Below are 16,932 nucleotides of genomic sequence, written 5' to 3'. Positions count from 1 at the left end.
CTACTCCTGCTCCTATTTCTTAAGTAGATAAGGTTGTTAAGAAGGCATACGGTGTCTTGGCGTTTATTGGTAGGGGGATTGAATTTAGGAGTCGCAGCGTCATGTTGCAACTGTACACAACTCTGGTGCGGCCGCACTTGGAGTACTGTGTGCAGTTCTGGTCCCCACATTACAGGAAGGATGTGGAGGCTTTGGAGAGGGTGCAGAGGAGGTTTACCAGGATGTTGCCTGGTATGGAGGGGAGGTCCTATGAGGAGAGACTGAGGGATTTGGGGTTGTTTTCGCTGGAAAGAAGGAGGCTAAGAGGGGATCTTATTGAAACATATAAGATGATTAGAGGTTTAGATAGGGTGGATAGTGATAGCCTTTTTCCTCGGATGGAGAAAGCTAGCACGAGGGGGCATGGCTTTAAATTAAGGGGGGGTAGTTATAGGACAGATGTCAGGGGTAGGTTCTTTACCCAGAGGGTGGTGAGGGATTGGAATGCCCTGCCTGCTGCGGTTGTAAATGCGCCTAGTTTGGGGGCGTTTAAGAGATCCGTGGATAGGTTTATGGACGAAAAGGGATTGGTTTAGATTAGTGGGTCAGTGTTTTTTTTTTAAAAAAACTGGTCGGCGCAACATCGTGGGCCGAAGGGCCTGTTCTGCGCTGTAATGTTCTATGTTCTATCCTATCCTAAAGCTCCCTCTACACTGTCCCCATCAAACACTCCCAGGACAGGTACAGCACGGGGTTAGATACAGAGTAAAACTCCCTCTACACTGTCCCCCATCAAACACTCCCAGGACAGGTACAGCACGGGGTTAGATACAGAGTAAAGCTCCCTCTACACTGTCCCCATCAAACACTCCCAGGACAGGTACAGCACAAGGTTAGATACAGAGTAAAGCTCCCTCTACACTGTCCCCATCAAACACTCCCAGGACAGGTACAGCACGGGGTTAGATACAGAGTAAAGCGCCCTCTACACTGTCCCCATCAAACACTCCCAGGACAGGTACAGCACGGGGTTAGATACAGAGTAAAGCTCCCTCTACACTGTCCCCATCAAACACTCCCAGGTCAGGTACAGCACGGGGTTAGATACAGAGTAAAGCGCCCTCTACTCTGTCCTCATCAAACACTCCCAGGACAGGTACAGCACGGGGTTAGATACAGAGTAAAGCGCCCTCTACTCTGTCCTCATCAAACACTCCCAGGACAGGTACAGCACGGGGTTAGATACAGAGTAAAGCTCCCTCTACACTGTCCCCATCAAACACTCCCAGGACAGGTACAGCATGGGGTTAGATACAGAATAAAGCTCCGTCTACACTGTCCCCCATCAAACACTCCCAGGACAGGTACAGCACGGGGTTAGATACAGACTAAAGTGCTCATGAAGCATTTATATAGTAAAAACCTGGAGGGCTTTGGAGAAAGAACAGCAGAAGTGAATTAATTGGGAAAAATGTGCTAATGGGATGAGATGAAGCCTGGTGGTTGAGGGGGAGGTGTTGGAGCAGGAGGCTCTGTGGAGCATAAAAGCTGGCATGGAATTAATGGGCTAAATAGCCCGTTTCTGTGTAGCAAATTCTGTGTAATTTGATAATTCCTTCAAAGAGCTAGGGCTAACACAATGGGCTGAATGGCCTCCCCCATGCCCTGTGCTGTCTGACTCTATGATTGGTGTCAGCTGGAGTAAAGTTACTGGGATGGCCAGCTTCTCCCTCTCAGCCCATGTTCCACCTCATCTCAGTGCACCCTCAGCACGTTCTGCCCGCTCTGTCCAACATTTACTGAATTTCCAAGCATTGAAACCACACCAGGGAGATCGAAACCTGGGCAACAGGGGGATGAAGTTTTAAAAAACTCTAACAAAGAGCTGGGAAAAGATGTGATGGGCAGAATGGCCCCAGGAAGGCCCAAGCCACGAAACCTCTCACTGGACAGGGGGACAGCGTGGTGGCACTGCTGCCTCACAACGCCAGGGACGCGGGTTCGATTCCCGGCTTGGGTCACTGTCTGTGCGGAGTTTGCACGTTCTCCCAGTGTCTGCGTGGGTTTCCTCCGGGTGCTGGGGTTTTCTCCCACAGTCCGGAAGATGCGCTGGTTAAGGCACATTGGCTGTGCTAAATTCTCCCTCAGTGTGCCCGAATAGGAGTGTGGTGACTCAGGGATTTCCACAGTAACTTCATTGCAGTGTTAATGTAAGCCTTACTTGTGACACCAAACTTTAAAACATCACTGAGCACTCCCTTCTCTCTCTCTCTCTCTGTCTGTCTGTCTTCCCTCAGAGTGCCTCTTCATCACCGATTACTTCACCCGGACACCTCGCAAGCTCAACGCTTTCACGTCATTCGCTAGCGCCGAGCTCTTTCACTTCCACGTGCCTGAAGACACGGTGGTGGCTGTTTGGAACCTCATCACCTTCAAGGAGCAAGGAGGCAACTTTGGAGATAGCTGTCCCGACCGAGACATCACTGTGTGAGTACCCCTGGGGCAGAGTTACCCCGGCGGGGTGGGGTTCACTCGGAATAAATTGGTTATTGATTTGGACACGCCAATTTACATTGAAATTTGCACCCAGAAACAGGCCATTCAGCCCACATCGTCCGTGCTGTCTCTTACGCTCCACGCAAACCTCATCTCCCCCCCATCAACATATCCTCCTCTTCCTTTCTCACTCACCCTTATCCAGCTTCCCCTATCAATGTTATTCCTCTGTGTGCGGCAGTGAGCTCCACACTTTCCACTGGCTTTATTCGTGAGGCCTGGATTGATGCGCCCACCCCCTTTCTCGGTCTCCCCCAAGAATGGAAGCATCCTCTCTGCACCCACCCGATCAAACTCGGTGTAAGTTGACGAGAATGGACTAGGCGCCTCCTCAGAGCTCTCCATTCCAGACCAGAAGCTCCAGAATATTCAACCTCTGCCGATGGTTAGAACCTTTCACATCCTGACTTCATACAAACGTACGCATTAGGAGCAGCGGTAGGCCATTTGGCCCCTCGAGCCTGCCCCGCTATTCAATGAGATCGTGGCTGATCTCATTGTAACCACAGCCCCAATTCCTGCCGACCCTGATAACCTTTCACCCCCGTTAATCAAGAACCTATCTCGCTCTATCTTAAAAATATTCAAAGATTCTGCTTCCACTGCCTTTTGAAGAAGAGAATTCCAGAGACTCACCATCCTCTGAGAAAATATTTCTCCTCAAGTTCGTCTTAAATGACAGACCCCTTATTTTTAAAGAGTGACCCCTCGTTCCGCATTCTCCCCACACAAAGAAACATCCTCTCCACATCCACCCTGTCAGTACTGCTCAGGATCTGACATGTAGATTTGATTTTGCACTCTCTCCAGGGTTTTTAATCTCCTTTTTCTAATAAATAGAATGCCAAATTGTACAGAAAGAAGTTATTCGGCCCATCGAGATTGCACCGACAACAATCCTAACCCAGGCCCCATGCATTTACCCTGCTAGTCCCCCTGATACCAAGGGGCAATTTAGCACAGTCAATCCCACCTAACCAGCACATCTTTGGATTATGGGTGGAAACCGGAACGCCCGGAAGAAATCCACGCAGACGGTGACCCGAGGCTGGAAATGAACTCGGGTCCCTGGCGCCATGAGGCAGCAGTGCCAACCATTGTGCCACCATGCCACCTCATGTAGTCTGACTGTGGTTCTATACAAGTCCACCACACCCTCTAAATTTCCAAAATGAAGAAGGGGTTTGAGAGATTGAATGGGGAAAGCCCATTTACACCAATTATTAAACAGAGTAACGCAGAGTGTGGGCAATGGTGAGATAATCTTTTAGGGAAAGATTATGGAACCATTTGAAGCAGTGACAGATACAGGGGTGATGGGGAGAGACTTAATATCCTGGGATTTGGATTTCTCTAGCAGGGAGCTAGTACAGTTTTACTTAAGAACATAAGAAATAGGAGCAGGAGTAGGCCATCTAACCCCTTCGAGCCTTCCCCGCCATTCAGTAAGATCATGGTTGATCTGAAGTGGATCAGTTCCACTTTCCCGCCCTCTCCCCATAACCCTTAATTCCCCTGTCTATCAGAAATCTATCTACCCGTGTCTTAAATATATTTAGCGAGGCAGCCTCCACCGCTTCAACGGGCAGAGAATTCCAGAGATTCACCACCCTTTGAGTGAAGAAGTTCCTCCTCAACTCCGACCTAAACTGCCCCCCCCTTATCTTGAGGCTGTGCCCTCTAGTCCTGCTATCCTTTCTGAGCGGGAAGAATCTCTCTACCAGGGTTACCAGTTTTATTCTGCTAACTCTTTCCAAGCATCCCAGTTTAATGTGACAAACCAAAGACAGGAATCGACTCAGATTTTCGTAACAATCTTCCCTTTATTTAACACTTTAGGCATCAAATTCAAACTTACAACAATTACAACACTTTAACTGGACATTAATTCTAATTCTTTAACTGAAAATAAATTCTGCCCGGTTTAGAATGAAATGGCCAGGTTCATTCCCAATGTGGGATCTGTCCTCATGGTCTTTCTCTGAAGATGTTGGTCAGGGCACTTTTTGTGACAATTGATCTCTAGAATTACCCCTGGAAACAAAGACTCAAACACATCCCTTTATCCTAAACTTCTCACATTCTTTCAGGAAGTTCTTAGGCACCCAGCCAATGGTGTAACTGGAATCTGATCACATTGCTCAACCTGACCAATGGAATTATTTGTAAACGACCCAATGACACTCGCCCAAGCCTGCTTGTCACTTCATGTCCTGTCTGTGCCATCAGGTCAAACTCAAAGTAAACAACTTGCCCGATTTGGTGAACACAGCAGGTGTCAGGTCACAGTTCACAGAGTGGACAACAGCGACTTTACAATCCACATCTGTTTTTAATTATAAGTTGACCGAAAATCCCAGCATGCTTAGCTCTCAGTTACATTTGCTCTTTAAAGCCAGTCTAGTTATTAAAAATCATTTTGTAGTCATTACTTCTCCATCCGCAACAGGCTCAAGGACAATTTACCATGGCCAATCCACCTAACCTGCATGTCTTTGGACTGTGGGAGGAAACCCATGCAGACATGGGGAGAACATGCAGACCCCACACAGACAGTGACCCAAGCCGGGAATCGAACCCAGATCCCTGGTGCTGTGAGGCAGCAGTGCTAACCACTGTGTCACTGTGTCACCCCTAACATTTCTTATTGTCGTTTGATGCCAACTCTGTTTTGCAACGTTGCTGTGAGGGACCTGACTGTGACGCTCAGCTCCAGGAGCCTGGTTTTGCCCCAAATGAGGACCATACCCATCGGTGATCTTAAAGTAATCTCTTCAATCTTTCGCTGGGAAATAATTGTTTAGGTGCGAGACATGAGCTAAACAGACAGGCAAACACCAGTGGCTGCGAATGTACCCACACAAATTCGTTAAGACAGTTTGATGAAATTGTTTATAATATTCTTTATGGGGTCAAAGACAAAATCTCTCTGGTTAAAGGTAAGGAATGAGAAAGGTGCAGAACAGCACGGTGGCTAACGCTGCTGCCTCACAGTGCCAGGGACCCAGGTTCAATTCCTGACTTGGGTCACTGTCTGTGTGGAGTTTGCACATTCTCCGTGTGTGGGGTTTCAGATGTGCTGGTCAGATGCATTGACCCGAACAGGTGCTGGACTGTGGTGACTAGGGGAATTTCATTCTCCCCGTGTCTGTGTGGGTTTCCTCCGGGTGCTCCGGTTTCCTCCCACAGTCTGAAAGACATGCTGGTTAGGGTGCATTGCCCATGCTAAATTCTCCCTCAGTGTACCCGAACAGGCCCCGGAGTGTGGTGACTAGGAGATCCTCACAGTAACTTCATTGCAATGTTAATGTAAGTCTACTTGTGACACTAATAAATAAACTTTTAACTTAAAAAAAAGGCCAGTCAAACTGCCAAGGAAGCTTTCTTCATAACATTTCTATGATATGCAATGTATTGATTAAGATTTTATAAAGTTATTACACAGCGATTTCTTCCAACACGAAGCTTCACTATTTTAAAGGTGCTATATAAGTGAAAGTTGTTGTTGTTTCTCCTCCTAACTCTTACTTCTCTCCTGATCTCTACCAGATATTTCCGATCTGGGGCACCGCCAGTTATTAACCCCCTCCACACCCGCTTTCCTACAGACACCGTTGTCCCGGGGTCATTCGCAGTCACTCTGACATGGACTCTTCCAAACCGCACCACCGGGGTGTTTAACATCACCAACCCTCTCCTGGGAGACTGGTTCCTCGCCGCTCACTTACCGAAGGATAAGGGGAAAATCTCAGTCAAGGTAAATCCCACAGTGGCTCGGGGCACCTAAAAACCCTTTGAACATAAGAACATAAGAAATAGGAGCAGGAGTAGGCCATCTAGCCCTTCGAGCCTGCCCCGCCATTCAATAAGATCATGGCTGATCTGTCGTGGCTCAGTTCCACATTCCCGCCCTCTCCCCATAACCCTTAATCCCCTCTCTTATCAAAAACCCATCAACCCGCGTCTTAAATATATTTAGCGAGGCAGCCTCCACCACTTCAACGGGCAGAGAATTCCAGAGATTCACCACCCTTTGAGTGAAGAAGTTCCTCCTCAACTCCGATCTAAACTGCACCCCCTTTATCTTGAGGCTGTGCCCCCTAGTCCTACTGTCCTTTCTGAGCGGGAAGAGCCTCTCCACCTCTATCCTATCCATCCCATTCATCATCTTTGGCCAGCCACCGCCATCCCTTCTGAAGAGTAGTCACTCACAGCGTGAATTGTTGAGCTCTCTACGGTGCTCATTGGGTCTGCGTTGATCACAATCCCACCCAGACCCCATTCCCGCAACCCCTCACATTTACCCCCCCCGCTAATCCCTCTGACTCTAAGGGGCAATTTAGCCTGGCTAATTAACCTAACCCGCACACCTTCGGACTTTGGCGTGGCAACTGCTCCGTTCACAGAGAGATCCAGCTCACAGCTGCGTGACAGTGGGCAGCTGATCTGTTTCAGTGACGTTCGGCGGGGGATGAATGTTGGCCAAGGCAGTTCTCCTCCTTCAAACAGTGAAACGGGATCCACTTAACAGGATTTAATTCTCGTCCAAAATGTACCACCTCCAACCTCGGAAATTGGCTGGGGCTGTCTAGAGTCTTGAGAACACGAGTGGGTGGCACGGTGGCTCGCCATCCATTTAGTTAAAGTTAATTTATCAGTCAGACGTAAGGCTTACATTAACAGTGGAATGGAGTTACTGTGAGACTCCCCCCAGTTACCACAGTCCAGCTGCTGTTCGGGTCAATGCATCTGACCAGCACACGTGAAACCCCACACACGGAGAACATGCAAACTCCACACAGACAGTGGCCCAAACCGGGAATCGAACCCGGGTCCCCGGTGCTGAGAGGCAGCAGTGCTAAACACTGTGCCACCGTGACGCCCACTTGTGTTCACAAGTCTTTAGGGAGCCCTTCTTAATTTCCGCACAGCAGGATCCCACAAACAATGATGATCAGAGCACCTGTATTTAGACGTGTTAGTTGAGGAATAAACATGAGTCACGGCACTGGGGAGGGGGCGGGTCTCCCGTGGTCAGCACCGGAGAACCTTCTACGTCACTGGTTCGATCAGATGAGGCCTTGGCAATGCTGTGTTGGAAAGACGGCACCTCTGACAATGCAGCATTCCCTGAGTGCTGCACCGGTAATGTCAGCCGGGGTAATGTACTCAAAACCCTGGTGTGGGCCATGAACCAAAAATCAGCTGATTTCCATTACCGAGGCTGCCAATCGAGACCAGGCTGGCATCCTTTCCAGGGTCAGAGTGCCCTCCATTTGTATTGATTCATTTTCCTGCAAAGATGTGGAGCAGAATAATGCAGATGGGCAGACGGCACACTGCCCCCCCCAAACCCAACACCACCCCCCCCACTGCCAGCCTGGCAGTGCCAACCAGTGCCAGGGTACACAGGTGGAAGTGTCAGTGGACAGTGCCAGGGGGCAGTGTCAGGGGACAGTGCTGGGTCAGAGCCAGGGGCAGTGTCGGGGGGTCAGTGTCGGGGGGGTCAGTGTCATGGGGCAGTGTTGGGGGGGGCAGTGTCGGGGGGGGCAGTGTTGAGGGGGCAGTGTCGGGGTCAGAGCCAGGGTCAGTGACGGGGGACACTGTCGGGGGGGCAGTGTCGGGGGGTCAGTGTCAGGGGTCAGTGTCGGGGGGTCAGTGTCGGGGGGGCAGTGTCGGGGGGTCAGTGTCGAGGGGTCAGTGTCGGGGGGGTCAGTGTCGGGGGGTCAGTGTCGGGGGGGGTCAGTGTCGGGGGGGTCAGTGTCGGGGGGGTCAGTGTCGGGGGGGGTCAGTGTCGGGGGGGGTCAGTGTCGGGGGGTCAGTGTCGGGGGGTCAGTGTCGGGGGGGTCAGTGTCGGGGGGGGTCAGTGTCGGGAGGGGTCAGTGTCGGGGGGGTCAGTGTCGGGGGGGTCAGTGTCGGGGGGGTCAGTGTCGGGGGGTCAGTGTCGGGGGGGTCAGTGTCGGGGGGTCAGTGTCGGGGGGTCAGTGTCGGGGGGTCAGTGTCGGGGGGGTCAGTGTCGGGGGGTCAGTGTCAATATTAGCTTGACTGACCTTCCCTCCTTCAATATTGAACTCCAGTCTGTTCTTATCATAGAATCCCTACAATGTAGGAGGAGACCATTCAGCCCATTGAGTCTGCACTGACTATCTGGCAGAATGTGTTATCCAGGCCCTCTGCCCCACTCTATCCCTGTAACCCCACATTTACCATTGGCTAATCCCCCTAACCTATACATCTTTAGACACTAAGGGGCAATTTAGCATGGCTAATCCACCTACCCTACATGGTGGCACAATGGTTGACACCGTGATCAGCACCAGGGACCTGGATTCAATTCCGGCCTTGGGCCACTGTCTGTGTAGAGTTTGCACATTCTCCCAGTGTCTGCGTGGGTTTCCTCTGGGTGCTCCAGTTTCCTCCCACATTCCAAAGATGCGCGGGTTGGGTGGATTGGCCATGATAAATTGACCCTCAGTGTCAGGAGGATTAGCAGAGTAAATATGTGGGGTTACAGGGATAGAGCTTTGGTGGGATTGTGGTTGGTGCAGACTCAATGGGCTGAATGGCCTCCTTCTGCACTGTAGGGATTCTATGACCTTTGGAGGAAACAGGGGCACCTGGGTACAAACTCAGAACAGTCACCCAAGCCGGGAATCGAACCCGGGTCCCTGGCGGTCTGAGGCAGCAGTGCTAACCACCGTGCTGCCTTATGTCACCATGTTCACCGCTGTATACCTGTTCCCTTGGTCAACATGCCCCACTTCATCCTGCAGGTGTTTAAGGGAAAGTTGTGGTTATGGTTACCCTGAGCTGCGGATGGTTTATTTCCCTATTTGGGTACATAACTGTACTGAGTGCAGGTCAGCACACGGGGAAATCAGCTGGTCTGCTATCTGATTTAATTTGTTTTCCCTTGTGTCCCCAGGGCCTCTACGAGGAATGTCAATACCTCTTCCAACCCCAACTGATTGTACAGAGATTGATTGGCATCCCTGTGGTGTATCCTGGTTACGTGATAGACCAGACACTGCCAGGTCACAACAGATCGGTACTCTACAAGTAAGTCAGAGCTCAGGGCCGAGTGTCTAGTATTACCAACTCAATGACACATTGGAGTTGGGAGGGTAACTGTGTGAAATGTGCTCTTCCTGTTACTGTTGACAGTCGTTTATGGGAAATGGATAAAATTCCCTATTCGTACCTCCAACAGCTCATCATTCCTGTAGTCGGGAAGAGCACTCTGGTGCAACGGGAAACATTATGCAGCAGCAGCTCAGTGATAGTGGGCCTGCTCTCTCTGCAAAGGAGCAGAATTCGAGGTGATCTAATTCCAGGCAGTGGAAAGGGATCAATCCAGGTGTATCATTCCCCGGAGCGCAAGGAATATCGGCCTTCGGAGCAGGAGTGGGCCGTTTGGCCCATTGAGCCAGTAAGACCGTGGCTGACCCGAGTGTGGTCTCAGTCCCACGTTCCTGTTAGTCCCCTCATTTCCTTACCTTTCAAAAGACTAACTCAATCTTGGATGAATTTGGTGTCCCAGCTCCCCACTGCTCCCTGGGGAAGGGAAATCCACAGATCAAAGAATCCCAACGGTGTAGAAGGAGGCCATTCGGCCCATTGTGTCTGCAGTGAACACAATACCTCCCAGGCCCTATCCCCGTAACCCCATGCATTTACCCTCGCTTGTCCCCCTGACATGCAGGGGCAATTTAGCTTGGCCAATCATCCTAACCCGCACATCTTTGGACCAATAATTCTCTGAGAGTAAAAGGTTCTCTTCATCTCTGTCATCAAAGGGAGACGCCTTCTTCTTAAATTTTCCAGTCTCTCTGACAGGAGGAAACACCCTCCCAGTATCTACCCTGTCAAACTCCCCCTGGATCCTGTATGTTTCAATAAGATCACCTCTCATTCTTCTAAACTCCAGTGGGTAGAGGCCCAACCTGCTCAACCTGTCCACATTAGTAAGAAGACTCACAACATCAGGTTAAAGTCCAACAGGTTTATTTGGTAGCACGAGCTTGCGGAGCGCTGCCCCTTCATCAGGTGAGTGGAGAGTTGAGTTCACAAACAGGGCAGATATAGACACAAACTCAATTTACAAGATAATGGTTGGAATGCGAGTCTTGACAGGTAATCAATTCTTCACAGGTACAGACAATGTGAGTGGAGAGAGGATTAAGCACAGTTTAGAGATGTGAATTGTCTCCAGCCAGGACAGTTAGTGAGATTTTGAAAGCCCAGGCAAGTCGTGGGGATTACAGATAGTGTGACAGGAACCCAAGATCCCGGTTGAGGCCATCCTCATGTGTGCGGAACTTGGCTATCAGTTTCTGCTCAGCGACTCTGCATAGTTGTAAGATAAGCCCTTAGAGTTGAATGAACCTTCTCTGAGCTGCTTCTAATGCAATGAGGAACATTGAGAATAGGAGGAGAGACCATTCAGCCCTTCGAATCTGCTACCATTCACCTGAATATGCAATCTAAAAGCCATTGTCCCGCACTATCTCCATATCATTTCTTAATGGCACAGTGGTTAGCACTGCTGCCTCACAGCGCCAGGGATCAGGGTTCAATTCCAGCCTCAGATGACTGTGTGCCATTTGCACATTCTCCCCATGTCTGAGTGGGTTTCATCCCGGTTCTCCGGTTTTCTCCGGGTGCTCCGGTTTTCTCCCACACTCAGAGATCTGTACATTAAGTGGATTGGCCATGCTAAATTATCCCTTAGTATCGTAAGATGTGTAGGTTTGGGGGATTAGCAGGATAAATATTGGGGTTATGGGGAACAGGTCTGGATAGGATTTCCATTTAGTGTCAGGGAAACTACATAGGATTATGGGGATAGGGCCTGGGTGGGATTGTGGTCAGTGCAGACTCGATGGGCCGAATGACCTCCTTCTGCACTGCAGAGATTCTATGATCTGGAAATCTATTGTTCTCAGCCTTGGACACACTCAATGACTGAGCTTCCACAGTTCTCTGGGTTCCAAAGATTCTCCATCCTTTGAGAGAAGAAATTCCTCCCTATTTCAGTTCTAAATGGCCTGCTCCTTATTCTGAGACAGTGTCCTCTGGTTCCAGCAGCTGCCCCCACCTCATTACAGGGAAAATGTCCCTCCCGCATGAGGGCCCAGGTTTAGGGATTAGGAAGTGTGGAGGGGAGGGGTTAAATAAGAAAGTGTGGCGTGATTTACCAGGCAAAGCTGCAAGCAGATAGAGTCAGCAAAGAAGGGGAATTGTGTTTGACTAATTCGGTAGGGATCTTTGAGGAATTAGCAAGCCGTGTAGTTAAGGGGGAACCTGTAGATGTGGTGCACTTGGATTTACAAAAGGCATTTGCTAAAGTGCCACATCAAAGGTTTTTGCAGAGACTGAGAGCTCACAGTGTAGGGTGGGTGTAACATGGATAGAGAATTGATGAAGTGGAGAATATGGAGTAATTTGATCATTTCAGGGTGTGTAAGCTGTAAAGTTGAACGATAGAGTAAATAGTTATCCCTGTACCACAGGGATCAGTGCTGGGTCCTCAACTGTTTACAATCTATAGCAAGGACTTGGGCGAAGGAACCAAATGTATAGTTGTCAAATTTGTTGATGACGCCAGGATAGATAGGAAAGTACCTACCTAGAACGAGGATGTGAGGATGTGGAAAGATAGGAAGATGGGAATATCGGAGCAGGAGCAGGCCATTCGGCCCTTTGAGACTGTTCCACCATTCAATATGACCTCTGCTGATCCGGCTGTGCTCCCAACACCAATTTCCTGTCTGGCTCTCTTGTCCAACAAAACCCCTCTAACTCGGCCTTGTACATATTCAATGAGCCAGCCTCCACTGCCCCCTGAGGAAGAGAATTCCTCAGACTAACAACCCTCAGACAAGAAATTCCTCCTCATCCCTGTCTTAATGAGAGATCTCTTATTTTTAATTGGTGTACAAGAGGAAACATCATCCAGGTATCTACCCTATCCAGCCCCCTCAGGATCTTATACAAACTTACACATTAGGAGCAGGAGAAGGCCATTCGGGCCCTCAAGCCTGCTCCACCATTCAATAAGATCATGGCTGACCTCATTGCAACCTCAGCCCCACATTCCTGCCGACCCTGATAACCTTTCACCCCCCCCTCCCCCTCCCCCTCCCAGTTAAAGAAGAATCTATCTAGCTTGGACTGGGGTGAGCACAGTAAGAAGTCTCACAACACCAGGTTAAAGTCCAACAGGTTTATTTGGTAACACCAGCTTTCAGAGCGCTGCCCCTTCATCAGGTTACTAAATGAAAATATTTAAAGCTTCTGGAGGAGTCTGACCAAAAATCGGCAGAGTGTTGTTTCCGGCAAGAGAATTGGCACGTTCCTCTCCAGATCTTACGACATTCTAAACAAGGGGGTGTGTGGCACAAGGAGGTGGGGTCTCAACACACCAGCCGAAACGTGGCTTCACTGAGATCAGGGTGCCATCTCTAAAGGGCACCCCGATCAGAACATGTAAAAATCTGCCCCCCCCCCAGCCCATTACAGAGGTCTCAGGGGCTCCTCCCTGGTGCTGGTGTTTGAGCTGTGAATTCTTGATGGGACCTTGTTTTTAAATGACTGCTTTAAAAGCTCATTGTCACTGAAACATCGCTGCTGAACTTCAGATACGCATTTTTTTTTAATTGCCAAGTAGATTGCTGTAAACTGGAAAAAAAAGGCTTCTTTAATATGATTAATATTTGGTAAGAGCTCCCATTGTGGGACTTTCCCTGGTGCGGTTGGTATTGATGGTGTTCTGAGGGGCTGTGCTGGTTTTGTCTCTGTGTGGTCCTGGCTTTACCTTTTGTACTGGTTCTGTTGCTGGTCTCCAAGTGGTTCTGTTGAAGTTTGCTGTTATTTAGAATAAGATAGTGGTCATGATGTGGAGATGCCAGCTTTGGGCTGGGGTAAACACAGTAAAAAGTTTCACAACTCCAGGTTAAAGTCCAACAGGTTTATTTGATCAAATAAACCTGTTGGACTTTAACCTGGTGTTGTGAGACCTCTTACTATATTTAGAATAAACACAGAGATGTCCCAGACATTGGAAAACTCCCAATGTAACACCCTTAATTCAAAAAGGGAGGGAGACAAAATCAGGTAACCATAGGCCAGTTAGCCCAACACCTGGCATTGGGAAAATGTTAGAGTTTATTATGAAGGATGTAATAGCAGAGTATTTAGATATATGCAATATACTCAGAGTCAGCTTGGCTTCAGGAAGGCGAAATCAGAACTGACAAATTGATTAGAATTCTTTGAGGTGGTAATGAGCAGGAAAGATAAAGGGGAACCAGTAGATGTGATGTACTTAGATTTCCAAACAGGTTTGGTAAGGTACCACACAAAAGGCTACTTAATAAGATATAAACCCATGGTGGGGGTAGTATATTAGCATGGACAGAGGATTGGTTAACTGATAGAAGATACAGATAAGAGGCGTATTTTCAGGATGGCAACGTGTAACTAGTGGAGTGCCACAGTGGTCAGTGCTGGGGTTGCAGTTATTTACAATATATATTAATGATTTGGACAAGGGAAGTGAATGTACTATTGCCAAGTAGGCGGGAGGCAAGTAGTGAGGATGACACAGAGACTACAGAGGGATACAGACAGGTTAAATGAGTGGACAAAAATTTGTCAGATGGAATATAATGTAGGGAAATGTGGAGTTATGCATTTGGTAGGAAAAGTAAAGGAGCTGAATGTTATTTAAATGGAGAAAGACTGCAGAAAGCTGCAGCACAGAGGGGGATTTGGGATCCTCGTGCGTCAATCACAAGAAGCTAATATGCAAATTCAGCTGATAATAGGGAAGGCAAATGGAATGTTGGCCTTTATTTCAAAGAGAATGGAATATAAAAATAGGGAAGTCTTGGGTAAAACTATCCAAGGCATTAGATAGACCACATCTGGAATACTGTTCCGTCTCCTTATCTAAGGAAAGATATACTGGCATTGGAGACAGCCCAGGGAAGCTTCACTGGGTTGTTCCCGGGTAGGGAGGGATTTTCTTATGAGGAGAGGTTGAGTAGGTTGGGTCTGTACTCATTGGAGTTTAGAAGAATGAGAGGTGACCTTATTGAGACATATCGGATTCTCAGGGGGTTGACAGGGTCGATGCTGAGAGATTGTTTCCCTTTGTGGGAGAGTCTGGGACCAGAAGGCGGAGTTTCAGAGCAAGGAGTGACCCATCTTAGACAGAGATGAGGAGGAATTTCTTCTCTCAGAGAGGAGTGAATCGGTGTAATTCTTTATCGCAGAGCGCTAGAATAGAAATAAAATCCCTCGAGAGCAGAAAGAGGCCTTTTGGCCCATTGAGAGCTGTAGAGGCTGGGGCGTTAAGTGTGTTCAAGGCTGAGATAGACAGATTTATAATCAGTCAGGGAATCGAGGATTATGGGGGTAAGGTGGGAAAGTGGAGTTGAGGATTATATCAGATCAGCCAGGATCTCACTGAATAGTGGAGCAGATTCAATGGGCTGAGTGGCCTTCTTATGCTCCTACACTTTATGGTTTCACAAACCCTGACACACATACACTCTCACACACTCATATACACATGCACATTCACACACACACTCACACACACTCATATACACACGCACATTCACACACACACTCACACACACTCATATACACACGCACACTCACCACACACTAACACACACTCATATACACATGCACACTCACACACACACTCACACACACTCATATACACACGCACACTCACACACACACTCATATACACACGCACACTCACACACACACTCACACACACTCATATACACACACACACTCACACACACACTCATACTCTCACACACACACACACCCCCTCACACCCACACACACACACACACTCACACACCCTCACACACACACTCACACACTCACACACACACACTCATATACACACGCACACTCACACACACACTCACACACTCATATACACACGCACACTCACACACACACTCACACACACTCATATACACACGCACACTCACACACACACTCACACACACTCATATACACACACACACTCACACACACACTCATACTCTCACACACACACACACCCCCTCACACCCACACACACACACACACTCACACACCCTCACACACACACACACACACACACACTCATATACACACGCACACACACACACACTCATATACACACGCACACTCACACACACACTCACACACTCATATACACACGCACACTCACACACACACTCACACACACTCATATACACACGCACACTCACACACACACTCACACACTCATATACACACGCACACTCACACACACACTCACACATATACACACGCACACTCACACACACACACACTCATACTCACACACACACTCACACACACTCACACGCCCCCTCACACCCTCACACACACACATTCTGCTATCATTTGATGGCAGCAGGAACTGGGCTGAGCGACACTGTCGGAGCAACAGCAGATTTCATTCATCGGTGAAGTGTGTCCCTGATAAAGAACGGCTCTCCCTGATTCTTTAAAAGTTACTCCTGAAAGTGATGGGGTTGAAAGGATTTATTAACATTGATAGGAATTACGCAGACAGCAGGAACTATTACTGACATTAATGAAATGTGCATTTGACAGTAATATTTATGATGATGTATGGACACTTAAGCAGAGATTTAGCAATTGAGGATATTTTCGGAACCAATCAGGTCTCACAGCACATTCCGGCTGTGCCACACCTTCCTGTCGATCCCTGTCTGTGAATCCCAGCGCTCTTCCTTCACCAGCTGTTTCCCCTCACCCCCAATGGTGAAACTCCCCCCAACTCCACCGCCACTGAGCTGCCAACCCAATCACTGGCCCTGAGGAGACCCCTGGAGATGAATCAACAAAAGGCCAGATTGTCACTTTGGGCAATGCCGATGTGTCCTCCCCGGGGGGGGCGGTTAACAGCCCTCCCATACACTTCAACCTCACTGGCTGCACGTTAGTTGGCCATTCCTGAATCTTTTATCAGCTGGAGACTGGCTCTGTCTGGTACTTTTCATCAAGTCAGTGGTTTAATCTGAAAAAAAATTGCTCTGCGTATTAAAATGAGCATTTATTCAAAAACAGGCAAGCTCTGTTATTGTTAAAATTTCCTTCTTCTAACTATGAAAAGGCTCAAAATTATAAAAACTTGTGAAGAGGCTTTTTAATTAACTCTTACCTTACCTGCTGGTTGTGTGCTTTGGTCGTGCTAAATCCGCTGTACCTGAACAGGCGCCGGAGTGCGGTGACTAGGAGATTTTCACAGTCACTTCATTGCACTGTTACTGTAAACCTATTTGTGACTAATAAATAAATACACTTTAAACTTTAAAACTTGACATACTGATG

The 16,932-nt window shown here is 48.5% G+C and overlaps 1 protein-coding gene across 1 annotated transcript in view; it reads left to right on the top strand.

Moving 5' to 3' along the window:
* tmem8b (transmembrane protein 8B) overlaps positions 1-16,932 on the top strand; it is a 143,559-nt gene that overhangs the window by 71,586 nt on the left and 55,041 nt on the right. The window contains exons 2-4 of the mRNA XM_080189520.1: positions 2,277-2,466; positions 6,085-6,292; positions 9,461-9,594. Coding sequence (XP_080045646.1) covers positions 2,277-2,466; positions 6,085-6,292; positions 9,461-9,594 — 532 coding nt within the window. The remainder of the gene's footprint in view (positions 1-2,276; positions 2,467-6,084; positions 6,293-9,460; positions 9,595-16,932) is intronic.

Source organism: Carcharhinus amblyrhynchos, chromosome 5, assembly GCF_965287045.1.
Source record: "Carcharhinus amblyrhynchos chromosome 5, sCarAmb.v2.hapA, whole genome shotgun sequence".
NCBI classification, from domain to species: Eukaryota; Metazoa; Chordata; class Chondrichthyes; order Carcharhiniformes; family Carcharhinidae; genus Carcharhinus; species Carcharhinus amblyrhynchos.
This window is presented reverse-complemented; position numbering and strand designations above follow the sequence as displayed.